We start from the raw sequence: 16,107 nt of genomic DNA, 5'->3' as shown, positions 1-16,107 counted from the left end.
TTTGATATGTTTAGTAATTGTTCTATTATCTTTTTAACTTCTGCATGTATGAAGATGTTTCTCCTTTTCATTATTAATATTATTTAATTATGATGCTTTTTACTAATTAATCTCACCAGAGGTTTATGAATTTTGTTATTCTTTAAAAAAAAAACCTAAATTTTACTTTGTTAGCTTTCTTGTTGTTTCTTTGTTTTGTTGTAATATTTTAAAAATGTTGATGGACCTTCACTTTATTCACTTATTTATAAGCGGTGTGAAGAACCAAACCCAGTGCCTCACACATGTTAGGCAAGTGTTCTACCACTGGGCCACAACTTCAGACCTTCCTTTGTTTTTTATTTCAATATTTTTGCTCTTAGTGTGATTTTTTTCCCCCTTTTACTTTGTATGGGGTTATTTTGTTGTTCTGTTCTTCATATCTCAAATTGCATCTTTAATTCATTGATAATATGCTTTCCTAATTTTCTAATATATATTTTATTTTCTAATAACATTCTAAGTACTGATTTAGTTACATCTCCCAAGTTTTTTTAAATGTAATTATCTTTTAATTATAATTATTTTAATTTATATTTTAAGCTTTCTTCTTAATTTTTAACTTTAAAATTTACAAAGTTTTTAAAACACTTTTTTCGTTTATAACTTATTTGTATCATAGTCAGAGAAGGTGACCCGTGTGATCCTCATCTTTTAAATGTGTTGAAACTTACTTTAGGATAGGAAAAGAGTAAAGGAGACCAGTTGACATTTGGCCTGGAGACAGGAGCCAAGAAACAAATAAATAAATAAATAAGAAAACAAAAATCAGTAGTACCCTGTGAGTGTGGGACCAAGCAAGTTAGCAAAAGGGAGAACACACAGGAAGCAGAGACAAAGTTTCAGGAAAGAATGGCCAGGAGAAGGATGAAATATGGACCAAAATGAGAGAACAATGAAATTATGGTGTGATTTGATTAAAGGGCTATCAGAATCTCCAGGGAAGTTGAAGATGAGGAGTTAAATAAAGGTTGGGGGGGGGGGAACCTGAAACAATATTTCCTCATCTCTAAAGGATGAAATGAAGCAAGTGGAAAATGCGAGTGAGGAGAAAAGAAAGGTGAATTAATAATAAAAGCTTCAGAAATATACAGATATAAAAAGGTAAAAAAATGTAAAACAGCCAAAACAAAGTATAAACCAGGGAAATTACCTATTTGGGATTTTTTAAGTCTTTGGCAAAGGTTCTCAAGTTTAGGTTCTCTGTTAAATTCTTAAGAATACAAAGTACATGTAACAGAAAACTATAACGTGAGAGAGAGAGAGACATATAGAAATGAGAGATCCCAAATGTAGCTTTTGATTATTCAAAATCATCTTGAGTAGATATTTAACTAATTCCCATCCTGATACAATTTTAGCCAAAAATATAAAAGCTCCTCCTCGACAGAGTTCTAAGACTATGTGATTCCAAAATTGTTGAGCCTAGTACTGAAAAAATGAATATTATAGACAGCAATGCAAGATTCATGGTTGTACACAAAAACATTCCTATTTTAAATTTTTATAAATTCTAAAAGATACCGTCACCATTGGGAAAACATCACCAAGAAAGTTCAGAACTGGAGGTGAGCACAGAAAATCTAAGGTGGGTAGTAGGGTGGGACACTGGTCTACACAAGGTGATCATGAGGCAACTGCTTCCAGATCCCACACCCTGATACTCATTCCAGGGTCCTTAACTTCCTTTCTAGTACTTGGTACATACCAAGCAAATATTGAACACAACAATAAATCTGGAAGGCAGGTTGAACGTGGCAAAGCGAATTCAGACTATTTCAAGAACATCTTGAATCTTAAAATTTATTTGGTCATAGAAATCTTCTACTTAATTTTTAAATACCGTTCATTTAGAGAGAGCTTACCCCATTTATTTTTGTTCTTTGAATTCTTAGTAAAACTTGGTATCAGCAATTTGAAATACAAAAACTTTATAAAGTTTTTCTTCAACCTTCTATTTTTTTTCCAGCTCCATATGGCAATTTTATTATGCAAAATAATGTAAAACAGAACTCTGAAACTTGAGTAGGTTTTGACTTATCACCAGGTACACTGCCATTTTCACAACAAGAATCCTGAAGGGAGAATGTTGACTCTCAGCCATCTAAATCAGATATTCATATTAAAGATGAATTCTGAATTGTTAGAAACTTCATGTCTTTTAAGTATATTTATTTAGATTAAACCTCATTTTAAAGCATCTAAATAGTTTTGGGCAAAATGACCGATATCTCTATGTCATAGCTACTATGTATTAGATGTACCTGCAAACAAGTAAACACTGTTTTTGTTACCCTGAAGTACTTACACAACATTCATTCAACTCTGTTGACTGAGCCATTAGGATAAATTGATGGGTGTTCAGATGTGAAAAAGGAAAATAAGCAAACCAATAATGACAATTTTCAAAGGAAGGAAGAGACCAACCTTGATGAGATTTTCAGGAAAATCGACCTGACAAATGAGAAAGGTTCAGTGAATCTGAGGAGCTGATGGGAAAAGCCACCCTGGTGAGGAGGAAGCATGTAGAGCGGGTCAGAGGCTGATTCCTGTTCAGGAAGTTGGAAATGGTGTATGAGGAGAAGTCCCTCAAACAAAGAGAGAACAGCCTGTCAGAGCCAGGCTATACCTAGGCTTCTAAGCAAACTGATAGGTTAAGCTTCACTGAAATGAACAGGAGATCTAGGTAGGAAATACAAATTTGGAAACTCTTTCCATAGACATAGTACAGTAACACGAAGAGAGGAGCTGCCCATCAAGAGCAGACAGAGAAGAAAACCAGGACAGAGCATGAGGAATACCAGGTAAAGTCTCTAAATGCAGCAGTGGGAAGGAAACTGGGAGAAGGATGCCACAAAGTCAGAGAGGACATCAGGAAAGAGTTGCCCCTCTTTGTTGCCTAATGTCACAGAGGAAATGAACACAGACTCTTTCTCTAACCTGGAGAATGAGAACTGGTAACCATGGCAGGAGCAATTGAAGCTTCACTGGGAAATAAACCTTGAGATGGAATGGGATCAAACAGCACATGGAACCCATGCTCACAAAGCCTAGGGCAGAATGTCAATGAAACAACACTCTGAGTCCAAATGGGGTAAAAATACAAACAGCAATCCTATGCCTAACACACATGTTCTAGGTTCCTGTTACTGTGCCAGCGGCTTCCTGCATAAAAATGCTTAGGGGGACAGGTGTCCTGGTGCCCAGGAGAAGAGCTCCAGAAGGGACCGTGCATTGAGGCACTTGCCTACCATAGGTATGGTGCTGTTTTAGGTATTAGATGTATGAGACTAAGTAAGTTCCTTCCCCAAGGAATTCATGAGAAGAAAAGAGAAATGTAAAGAGATAATTATAATGTAGCAGTTTTTATATAATACTTACTACATAGCATCATTACAGGGTATTCAAGGAGTAGAGAGGTGTGTGTGGTGGAAAGTCAAGGTCTCTGGAGGGCTTCTAGAGCAGCTGCTCTCCAGTAAAAGAGTAGGCTGGACCCCTCATGGAAGAGGGAAGACATCCAGGAGCATTCAGGTAGAAGGAACAGAACAACCTTAGCAAGACAGAGGCACCTTGCTGTGGAGTGTGGGTTAAAGTGCTTCCAATTTCAGAATAAGCTAAGGATCAGGATAGGAAGGGAAAACTTGTTCAGGGGTCCAAACCGGAAGGGTCCTGTTCTATCATAATAAATATCATATTGTCCCACAGTAATGGAGGTTCAGAGCACTTAAAAATGCTTCAAATAGGAAGTGACATGCTACACAGATTTGTGTTTTTGATAGATTGCCCTGGCAGCTATGTATAGACAGACTCAAAAATAATAAGACAAAAGTCACAGGGACCAATTCATGTCACTATGAAAGATGATCTGAGACTAAACCTCAAATATGGAGAGGAGGAGGAAAGAGGGGTTGAGTTAAGAAGTCTTCACAAGTGGGTATAGAGAGGAGAAAAGGAAGAGACTGGGAAGATCAGTGGATCTATGAGTGAAAGGAAATATAAGGGAAAAAAATCAGGTTTAGAAAAAGATGATGAGTTCGATTTTAGACCCACTGAGTTTGATGGTCATGGATAGTCCAGCAGACAGTGAGTATATGAATCTCATGCTCAAAAGAAAGAGATGGGTTGGAGATACCATTGTTTTCTTATTAGCTTCACTGAGGTGTAGTTCCCATAAAAATAATTTGTGAATTTTGCATCTGGTGAGTACTAACAATATACACAGTCATGTAACCAGTTCCTAATCAAGCTATAGAATATTTCTGTCAATTCACAAAGTTCCCTTGGAGACAAAATTTGGAGAATAATCAGTAAAAGGTGGCAGTCAAAGCTATGAGCTTGGTTGAGCTCACATGAAGGGTACAACAATGGGGCCACCAATTTATACAAGTGGGCAAAGGAAGGAGAAGGTGATGGAATGCTCACAGAGGTATGAAGGGAGCTAGGAGGAAGACAGAGGCTCAATAAAAAGAATGGCCACAGAGACAAGCACTTAGTGACAACAGTAACTAAGATATCTTTTTATAAAAAGTGCATTACATTGGTACAATTAGGACAGCAGAGACCTTAGAGAAGTCAGCTACAGTAAAGTCATGGAAGCAGAAAATCTTCTGCAGTGAGCAGAAGAAATGAAAGAGAAGAGGAAAGAACACTGGAATCCTGGGATGATTTTGTGTAAAAGACAAGGCTTAAATGGTGGTTAGAAAAAATACCTGTGAGAGTATGAAAAGAAAATCTTGAATCTGGAATTAGAGACCTGAACCAGTTGGTAGCCTTTACGTATTAGCTGTGTGCTCTTAGACAATTCCAATTTTATCTGGGTCTGTCTCCTTGTCGTTAAAACAGGTGGCTCGGTCAGATGGCCTCCATTGTTCCTTTTAGTTTTCATTCGGTGACACTGTCCATAAATCTTGGACCAAGAAGAGAATGATAACTCTTGCAAGAGCAATTTCAATGGACTGGTGGGGATGGTGTGACTTGAAATGTGAGTAAACAGTCCCTCAGAGAAACTCGACTATGAAGCATCCTGGAAAAATGGAAGCAGAAGGACACATGCTTCCAATATCTATCATAGAAATGTAAAGTCATGAGGTGACATTTTGAGGTCCAGATGGGGCAGCACCTGACCAGACAGCCAGGCCAGTGTCATCAAATCCAGAAGAATCGACATTTATTCAACACCTCATAAATGTCAGGAACCCTGCAAGGTGTGCTGTGTGCAGAAAAAGCTAGATGACCAGAGTTCTTCCTGTCTCCGACTAACACCACCATTTATGGCCACTGTAGGTTATGGGTAATTGATAGCATATTCAACCTCTGAGGAGCAAGGAATGAATGAGTTTCCCAAAATAGTTTATTCAAAACAAAGTTCCATAGTAGATTTAGATTAATAATTATAGGATTGGGGCACAAAATTTTTTTTCTCACAAATTCAGAAAGCATTAAGCAAAAGAAATGAAGTTCAACTTCAGATATTCTATCTTCAATTCCAAATACCTCTGTGACATGACAGCTACCTATAATTAGCCTTCTGTGAGTGCCACATGCCTTGTCTTTCATAGATTTTTTTTAAAAATTATATGAATTTTTATAACAATCTTTACTTATATCTAAATTTAAATCCATTTTAATTAGATAATTTAGTATCAGCCAAGCAATATTTTTTTCAGTTTTTGAAAGATGCATTCAAATGTCTACCAATATCCTTATGTGATCATAAATCACGATCCAGTAAAATCTAATCTTATTCCTCACAATATCCGTGAGACTAGGTCTGATTGTCTCCTGTGGTCTTCTTTTCTCTTCACAAGCCTCAATCCTCAGCAAGAAGATGAGATGAAAATATCACCTATACTGTGCAGTCCTTCAGCTCCTACCTGGCACAACTAAGCCAATAGATATTCACATCACATTTCTTTTTGTGATAAAATTTATTCCTGAATAATATGTTTTACTTTTGACAAAGACCTATATAGTAACTTATTCTTTTCCTAATCTGGCCAAAAATTTACATGCTACTCATAATGTGAAATTACATGTTTAACTTGACTAATCAATAATGTGAACAAATGAATACTTAATATATGTCCTTTTCTTGGCAACATATTATACTTATAGGCTTCTTTTTTGTAAAACTATATGTAAGATAATTTTCTATGTCAGTCCAAATAATATAATCTACTGTACATTTTTAACTTTAGAGAGTGTCATGTAGAATTTCATGACTTAAATAGCATTAATGAATTGGAAAATGGTGATAGTGAATGATGAAAATGTTGAACACATTACTATACTGTTGAGGTACAAAAGAAACACATAAACTGAATCCTAATACCAATCCAACTAAGGACACTGTCGCAAGCCAGGAAAAATCAAGATTCATAGGAAAGTACTGTTTGGTATAAAACGTCATTTTTGACCCTTAGTAGCCAAGTACTTAAAAAACACTACTGTAAGTCTTAAATATTTTTAAAATATGTTAAATAATATTGTATGTAAATGCATGATACATATATAGATAAGCTGTATTATTGATTTTAGCTGTAATTAAAGAACTGACCATGTCTTAGGGATAAAATTTCCTACTTGTGTAACTCTAGCCCAATTTATGTGTAAATATTATTCCTATGTCTGTCTTCACTTTTGAAATATTTCATCTCGAATGGTATTTATAACATGTAGCAATTTATAAATATCAGAAAATAGAAACCATAAATACATAAGAAGAAATGGGCATATGCCTTTTTATAGACAATTTATTAGCAAACATGAGAGGCAAGTTTTGCTTTATTTTATTTTATTTTATTTTGGTACTGAGGATTGAACCCAAGGTGCTTAATCACTGAGCCACATTCCCATCCCTTTTTATTTTTTATTTAGAGATAGGGTCTCACTAAGTTGCTGAGGGCATTAGTAAATTGCTAAGGCTGGCTTTGAACTTGTGATCCTCCTGCCTCAGCCTCCCAAGCCGCTCGAATTACATGCTTGTGCCTCTGTACCCAGCACTTAGTTTTGCTTGATTTTAAATGCCCAATACCCCAGTCACACACACAAGCACACATACACAGTCATTTTAAATCACATTTACACACTATTTAAGTATGAATATTCAAACTCCTAGAAAGAGAAATGAAGAAATTTCTGCATAAATTTTTAAAAAATCCTTATTGTACTACTCTAAAATACATAAGACATTTTGGATACATCTGGGAAAGTTTTAATATGAACCTCTTATTGATGATATTCTGCATTTATCTAATTTCTTATTAATTGAATTGTCTTAGTTAATAATACCATGGTTAAACAAAAAGTGCCCTTATTTTAAAGGATATCAGTATGTACAACTTATTTTCATATGGCTCAGGCTAATTAAAAAAAAAATTGCAGAGACAGAGATGGGGGTGGCAGGGAGAGCAACAATAAAATGTTTCTGTGTTCCTCTCTGGTAAATTTGGCATCTGTATACACGACACACACGCATTCATCTCGTTATTCATTTAACTTTTCTTCAGGCTTAACACTTATGAAATTAAAAGAGTAAAAAGAAATCATTTCATGATTATAACAACTAATAATTACTACAAAAGATTCTACTGTATTCGATCCCACCCATGAGCCATGATCAAAACTATGTTCTCCCAGCTGCCTTCATCAGTTTGAAAGGATTTCATTTATTCAAATGAGAGAAAAGTGCAGATTTACTTGGGGAGGGGAGAAGGGAGAGCAGCTTCAAAGTTTGGGAGCCTGCCTGTCACACAGATGCCACATTTGGTGAAGATGGGCTCTCTGCTGCCTCCTCAGCTCTCCCCCACCAGCTGCCTGATGGCTATCTGCAGGGAGATGCAGGGAGCCCTCCAAGAGGGTGTGAGTGCAGAGACAAGATAAGAAAATGCAGTCACCCCAAACTGAAGGGACAAGGATCTCCCTGGGGTTTTCATTTGGATGGATCTCCAGATAGGGGCAGGTAGGGAAGTGGAAAGAGCTATTAGAAACCAGGTGATAAAGCAGAAAGAAATTACATTAAAAGGAGCTATCCTCTGCTCAGCTTCTAGGAATGATGACTTATAAAACTGCTTCATTGTAAATGAACTTGTTTCTTCTACTCATCGGGGTAAAGAAAACATGAAACCATGGTACTCTGAAGCTAAGGGGGGAAAACGACATTAATTTTGAAGCCCAGAGAGTGAAAAACTCGGGGATAGCGCCTTTAAACAGATAATGGGCATGTGGTGCTTAATAAATGCATGGGCTTTTAAAAAACCCTGTTGCGAGTAAGTATTTTCCTCACTACCCACAAGACAAAGAAAAACAGTGAGTGTTGACAACACAGTATTAAAAAGCCACCCTTACCCAATTTGTTATCCACCAATATATATATTCTTTTTAATTTACTCTAAGCCGGCGTGTTGGCTCCTACTATCTTACTTTTGTGTCATTATCTCTCTGCCATACACACAAGTCATAGCTGGGGATTTCAACTCTCGGTGAAGCTATGCTGAGATTCCAGATCTCAGTGGTGTTGGCATGAGTGCTGGTCTCTTCAGTCATAGAGAAGACAATATCCTAGGGAGACTGGAATTAGTCCTGTTTTGCACCATTCAAGCCAAAATGCTGCTTATCAAGAAGCAAGTAATTGCCAGCTAATGGCTATGGGGGAAAAAAAAAACATTGCATTTCAAACTAAGCATTTTTTGGCACATGACAATAAATAAGGCTGTGGAGAGTGCAAGCATAAAGTGGGGGCAGTTTCTTGAGGAGCTTAAATAGCAAATGTTAGAAAGGCAAGTTACCTCATCCGACTGGGAGGGACTGATTCTGGGCATGGGCGACACTTGTGGTGTTTTCAACTGCGAGCTGTTGCTATCTGGCACGAGCTCTCGGTGCACGGTTTGGATGTGGTTCTGGAGTTCACTTTCAGACTCGAACTTCACATTGCAGCTGGAGCAGCGCGTCTTCAGTCCCCCTGCCTTGCCTTTGCCCTCGATGGCACTCAAATTCTCATTCTGGCCCAAACCTGGTCTATTCGTGCTGGGCGGGAGGCTGATGCCTGGGCTACTGCTCTTACTGAGATTCACGCAGCCAGCACACAGACCATATGGCAGGCCGTTGATGTCAAGTTTCACCAGATCTTGCTTGGAACGGAATTCTTTGAGGCAAGATGCGCACTTGTACAGTTTTTGGACATGCTGGCCACGCCCGGTTGTCTGGACTGCGGACCCATTCCCTGTCTTTTGCATGTGGAATGTCCCATGGATTTTGAGTTCCAAGGTGGAGGTCACAGTCTGCATGCACACTACGCAGCGAAATCCTGTCAGAGAATTCCTCAGGTCAGGGTGCATTTGGCAATGCTCCAAGAACTCCTCTTCACTCTGGAGAGGCATCTTGCAAATCCGGCAGTTTCCAGTATCAAGGCTCTTACTGTGCGTGACTTTGTGTTCTGTAAGAGTTAAAAGGGAGGGGAAACGTTCCCCGCAAATAGGGCACATGTAGTGTTTGACCGGGCCTAGGTGGGTCTGCATATGTTCACGCAGGCCATTTTCAGAGAAGAAGGTTCGAGAACACACGTTGCACTTGTAATTCCCTTTAATGAGCTCGGCTTTCTTCTTCACAATGGCACTTTCTCCAGGTCTGATGTTGTGGTCCCGGAGCTGGTGATTCTGAAGCAGAGTTTCCATAGTGTATGCTGCCCCACAGATGTCACACCCATACATAGGCTCAGAGCTGTCCACATCTTCCTCACTCCCATCGTGACTGTTGTGGGACTCCTGGCTGTTGGTCAGCAGGGTCTGCAGCTCCACTTCTTCTTTCTGCACCTGCTCAGAGGCTCCATTTGTGCCGCAGTTGGGCGTCTTGGTTTCAAACACACAGTGCTTCTCTCGCAAATGTTTCTCTAGCAGAATGATGGCATGGAAGGCTTTGCTGCAGAACTTGCAGTTGTACTTCTTACTGTGAGTTGTGATGTGGCACTGAAGCTCTACCTCAGTGCCAAAGGACTCACCACAGAAGATGCACTTGTGCACCTTACCTTGGTTTTCCAGGTGGTTGTGTTTCACGTGGAGCTGCAGGTCAGTCTCGTTGCGGAAGTCCCAGTTGCAGGACGTGCATCGGTAGACCTTCTTTTCATTACTGTGCTTCACAGCCAAGTGCAGCTGAATGGAGACTTTGGAGTCAAAAACTTCTTGGCAGAGGGTGCAGCGGAAAAAAACAAAAGTGTGCATGTCCAACAGGTGTTTCTGAAGGTCATCCACTGATGTGAACTGCTTGTCACAACTCTCACAGATGTAGTAGGTTGAGGTGATCATAAAGTGAATGGTCACATGCTTCAGCAAGGATTCTTGGTTGGGAAATTCCTTGTTGCACTGAGGACAGGTCAGTTTCGGCAGCACAGTGTCGAGATGAGTTTTTAAGTGAGTCTGAAAGCTGTCTAGGGATGTGTACTTAGCACCACACTGATTACAGATATATTCTCCGGTGGGACGCGCAGGTGCGCCCCCTACTGCCTGCATCATCTTAAGAGATGTCTGCTCTATGGCCACAGGAGATAGGGGGCTCAAGGCCCGGGATTTTTTCCCATTGTGAATATAATTCAGGGCCAAGGGAATGTTTTTATGATTCTCTTTGATATGCTTGTTCAGCTTAAGAACACTGTTGAATATTGGCGAATTTGTACAATAGGAACAGGAATAGACTTCCACTACTGGTTCTTTTGGAGTCCCAAGCACTGGGGACCCAAACCGAGAGCTACTGAGGTCACAATGAACCTGTCTTATATGCTCTTCAAGGGAAGAGTCAGTGAGAAACCCCATATAGCAATGAGGACAAAAGAATGCATTACTATCCTTAGCTGCAGGGTTTGCAAATCCGTGAGAACATCGGATGTGCTCCTGAAGGGTGTTGAGGTCGTTGACAACTTCAGAACAGAAGTTGCACTGGTAAACTATGGCAGGCATGGCAGAAACAATCAGGCCTGGGTCCTGAGCTTCGTGCACTTGCTTAAGATGTTCATTTAGGTTATAAAGTGAGGGTAAGACCTCCAAGCAATACTGACAAATATGGGCCTGTTCTGGCTTATCTAAATGCATAGTTTTTAGGTGAATCTGCAGAACTGCAAGACTCGAGAATAACTGCTTGTTGCAGTAAATACAGCTGTAGGTAACTTTTGCTTGTTTACTTGAGGGGCCGGTCATGTCAGGGGTTTGCTGAGCAGCCCTCTTCCTCCCTCGACTCTTTGGGATTGGTGGGGCAGCCTCCACCATGGTTGAACTGTCCACTGAGAGGTTGGAATCTGGAGTCGTGCTGGACACGGAGGTGTAGCCCACCGTGACCAGGGAAGGGCTGTTGCTGTGATTGCAGGACTCCGGTTGCTGGTGACTGTCCATGTGGCTGTACAGTTCCTCGACTGTGTGGAAACTCTCAGAACAAATGCTGCAAGAGTTCTTCTTCTCCCCACTGTGCACCTGCTCCATGTGGTTCATGAGGGAGGTCTCCTCCACAAAGAGCTCGTGGCAGTAGACGCACTGCAGGGCAGCTCGATCCTCGTTGGGGGAGCATTCGGGGTGGCACTCTGCAATGTGCTTCTGGAGGTCTTCCGGGAAGTCAAAGCCTTCCTCACACTGACTGCACTTCTGAGTGTCCTTCATCTTCCAGTCCTCCATCCTGGAACCAGACTGGGAACCGTCCTTGTTCCTCTCGTGAACCTGCATGTGTCCGTGTAAGGAGCTAGAGGACAGGAACCCACGGCGGCAAATGGCACATTTATATGGCTTGTTGGACGTGTGAGTCTTTAAGTGGATCTTCAAGTGATCACTCCTGGAGAACGCAGCATCACATTCACTGCAGTGGTACTTCTTGTCCCCGGTGTGGAGCTTTATATGGCGGTCTCGGCTCCGCTTGTGTTTGAACAGCCGACTGCAGTAGGTGCATTTGAAAGGCAGTTTGTCACTGTGACTCTGCTCATGGTGCTTTAGGTAGCTGAGGCGGCTAAACGACTTGTCACAGAACTGACATGGGTATGGCAGTCCAGGGCCACCTTCTTCCTCTCCAAAATCGCAACCTTCTCCATGACTAGGGGAAGTCTGGTCCTTGCTAGAAGGTGAGGAAGCTGGCCAAGAGCACGTGGGATCATCTTCAACATCCACTCCATCTGCAACGAGAAGCAATGGAACATTTCATTACATGTGCTGAGAATTACGAATGAGTCTACTGTACCATTTCAGTAAGTATGCATGGCTGGACCATCTTGAACCTTTTAGGAAAGAAGAAGAAAAAAAAGAATATTTGAGTGAGACATTTTCAAATCTGACCCCAAAGCTTTTATTCTACATTTACTTTTTACTGGGCTGTAAAATATAAAAAGATATTAAATAGTTCTATGTCTAAATTACCCTTTTATTACTTTTTTTATCATTCTTCCTTAGAAGCAAGGTATATATTACACATTGACAATTTTATTAAAATGCAGATTTTAATATATTTAATGTTTCCTTTGTATTCATTCTAAAATGATTTGCATATTATGTGAGCATCTGAAGAACCAAATGAAAAGAGGAAATATTACAGGAATGATTTAAAATTAATGCAGTCAACCCAGATGTCTAATATTTAATAAAAAATTCCCTCTGCATTTTGCTTGTTTTTCTATAAAAAGGCAATTCTGAAGACCAAAATCTTTTATGGGGTTCTTATTGATACAGACCTTATTGCTTTCAGCAAAAAAATATTAAAAAGTAAGCACATGAAAGAAGACAGAAAACACAATAATAATTATGTCTTGTGTAATGAAAGACAACCAGGATTTCTTCAATAACTGAAAGATTCGAATACCATAGGCCAGAAAATGGATTATTAAATGTTAGAAGGGTACTGTTCGATATTACATGTAGCTGGGATCAGCCAGGATCAAGAAAAAATGAGAGTTTCGCAAGGGCCAGATTTTAATAGTGTATTTTGTTTGGAAAGTTCAAGAGGTGGCCCACCATTTCTTCCTTTTGCAAAAAGCTTCAGCGGCCTGAACTTCCTTAGCTAAACAGGACCTGCACTTTGAGGTGAGCAGAGACAAAGCAACTTGTGAAAAACTGGAAACAGGAAAAGTGATAAATGATTATGGTAAATGCTGAAAGATTTATGAGTAACAAAGAGAAGACAAACAAGACTGCAAGCCAGATATAAACTTCGAAAGTTATCCATAAAGGAACCCTACATTGTACTTGTATTAGGTTGCTTCTTGAAAACTATGTTCCTAGAAAACTATGTTCCTAGCACTCTTATTTCTGTTGCCTTCTTAATATACAAGTAAAAATAAGACTTTCTCAAAACAGGTTGTGAATTACCATTTTGCTTTGCAAAACAATCTATCACTCAAGATCAGAAAAAATTTTCAAAACATGCATCCTCCAAAAGAGCAAGATTTTTCCCAAGTACAGAAAAAAGACAAGACTCTGGAGTGAAGCTAGTGGGGAACATGTTTCGGTTAGAATAAAGGGCTCAATTTAGAATACTATTAGAATATTCCAAGAGTCGTCAGTGAGAATCAGATAATGAAAGTTTTTAAATTCTTCAAGACGAAAGTTCGCTAGCAAGAGAAATGATGAACATAAAAGCAGAAACTGGCGAGCATTATGAAACAAATTCCACGTCTGCTTTCTTTAAGGTAACAAGATTTTACTAGATTGTCAAGCCTCTTCCTTATCCACAGGAAACAGATGAGGATCATTCCTTTCCTGCATCTAGAAACTGATGACAAGACCTTCTCACTATCAATGCCAGATGGCAACCCTCTCACCCTGAGAAAACAACCAAACACCATTCTTGGATCCCTGCCCACTGCAACAAAGCTCCGCCATACGAGTTGAAAACCACATGATTTTGCATCCTCATTTATATGGCTCCATAATCCAACATGCTTCCAGCCTAAGAAAGGGCTTGATAATTGCAGGTGTGCTCCATATTTAAAATGAATGCATGAGGAACACATGCAGATAAACTTACCTCATCACCCAATGCACAGAGGGACGATTTTAAAATAAATAAATAAATAAATAAATAAAACCCCCAAGCCCCAAGATGATCTGGTTTTTCCCTAAAGAGGTGTTATGTCCCTAAAGCTGGTATCCCTAGACCAAATCAAAATTTCCAATATTTTCCCTTACTGAAAAAATTACTACTTCTTAAATCTGCTCAGCATTCTAGATAAAAACCTATCACACTTCACATTTGTCTTTTATGCTTAAATCCTGCTGTTTCACTTAAAATTATTTTCAAACACATCATCTCATTTGTACATTTGGGGGAAAACATTGAATCAGAATTTGTCATGCATCTAGACTGGGAGGAAATAACTATTAAGCTTGAAAATTTAGCAAGTGAATTTATCATTAAATTGTAGACTGTGTCTGGGTATGATATATTATTATACAAATGCATAAAGAATTATAGAGCAATGGACCATTATAAAAAGTGTGCAGTCCCTGACACCATGTTTAAATCAGGTTCTTGCCTGTGGTCCATGCCTGACTATGCTTATTACATAACTGTTCTCTTAAGCTTGTAAATTTCAATGACATGTCAAGTGAGCTGAAGGTTAGGATCAAGTTTTTAACTGGGATTCCAGAGAGCTAGAAATATCATCTTCCCTGTCTCTTGTCCCCTATCACTTGTCCCTGTAATGTAAAAACATAGAAATAGACTACGGAATTCATAAGACTGAGGGAAACAGTTAGAATGGATTAAGCAGAAGCAAGAAATGCTATTTTTGGAAAAAAATAAAAGTTCCCTGAAAGGCTGATTTTCTGCTTTGCAATCTAAACTGTAAAGATCTTATTTGTCAGTACTATTTTCCCCATATTTTTTATTGGGGCATTTTAGTTGTACATGCACACAATAACACAATATAATTTGGCCAATATCATTCCCAGTATTACTCCTTCCCCTTTCCACCTCCTTTCCCCTGGTCCCATTTCCTCTATTCTACTGATCTCCCTTCAATGTTCATAAGACCCACCCCCACCCCCACTTTTCTTTTTCCTCTCTAGCTTCCACATGAGAGAAAACACATGACCCTTCACTTTCTGGATTTGACTTTTTTCACTTAACATAGTGTTCTCAAGTTCTATCCATTTTCCTGCAAATTACACAACTTCATTTTTCTCTATGTTATTTGCCAGTATTATTAATGGATCTACTCTCTCAAGGACATATAGAAACTCGATGACAGAACTCCTAGCAGGTTTGGTCCAGGTACAGAGGGCACCAGACCCTCCTAACACTTGCATGGTGGTGTCAACTCTGCCAACCATTGGTAACATCTGCCTAAGTCTTTGAAAGCGACCCATCCCCACTAACTTCAGCTTTCTGGCAGTCACAGTGCAAGCTATGCTGAAATAGCTAATATAGATTTAAACAATCTCAATTTCTCTTTTACACATGGAAGAACTATGAAGGGTTCTTTCAACTCTGGTTTCTGAATCAACTTGAACTTTTTCCCCTTCGGCACTCACTAAGTGCTACTTAGGGGGACTGTCTTTCTGTGTTATGGCAAGTTTTCTGCATTTCAATGTGAAGTGCTTAACATGTCCATGTTAAATTTTAATTTTTGGAATCAGTCACTTCACACTCACTGACTCTCAGAGAGCTATAGCTCTTACAGCTGAAAAAAAAAAAAAGAAGAAAAAGAAAAAGAAAAAAGAAAAAACTTTGTTGGAAACCGGCTTCCCAGCCTAAAAATCTATTTAAAGATGCAAATGTGGTGCATAGTTTGTGCAGATGTTTTTCTACAGCAACTGTACTTGCTGAGTTTCACCATTTCCATAAAGCACATTAAAACAAGTGTGTGAACACTCCGAGATGAAAGTCTCAAACACTCCTGAGACTTTCCGTGGAAAGTAGAGCCGCCTGACTTTTCTCCAAGCAGACAGGAATGCCCATGATTCAGCAGCCTGAGTAAATAAAAGAGGTCCTTATTTCCTAATTTTGCTGGCTGGCCACACTGCAGCGGCCTCTGTGCTCCTGCCAAGGGGGATGCAGTACTGGAACTACACCCAGCCGCTGAAGGCCTGCCTTTGTTAGCTAGCCAGG

General features: G+C 39.4%; 1 protein-coding gene across 6 annotated transcripts in view; it reads right to left on the bottom strand.

Annotated features, from left to right (window-relative positions):
- Window positions 1–16,107, bottom strand: part of Znf521 (zinc finger protein 521) — a 270,157-nt gene that overhangs the window by 142,928 nt on the left and 111,122 nt on the right. For all 6 annotated transcript variants that reach the window (XM_078030228.1, XM_078030223.1, XM_078030227.1 and 3 more), the window contains one exon: window positions 8,826–12,178. In XM_078030228.1, coding sequence (XP_077886354.1) covers window positions 8,826–11,738 — 2,913 coding nt within the window. In that variant the 5' untranslated portion in view covers window positions 11,739–12,178. The remainder of the gene's footprint in view (window positions 1–8,825; window positions 12,179–16,107) is intronic.

This window comes from Ictidomys tridecemlineatus, chromosome 13 (assembly GCF_052094955.1).
Source record: "Ictidomys tridecemlineatus isolate mIctTri1 chromosome 13, mIctTri1.hap1, whole genome shotgun sequence".
NCBI classification, from domain to species: Eukaryota; Metazoa; Chordata; class Mammalia; order Rodentia; family Sciuridae; genus Ictidomys; species Ictidomys tridecemlineatus.
The sequence above is the reverse complement of the archived record's forward strand: the minus strand, read 5'-3'. Positions and strand labels throughout refer to the sequence as shown.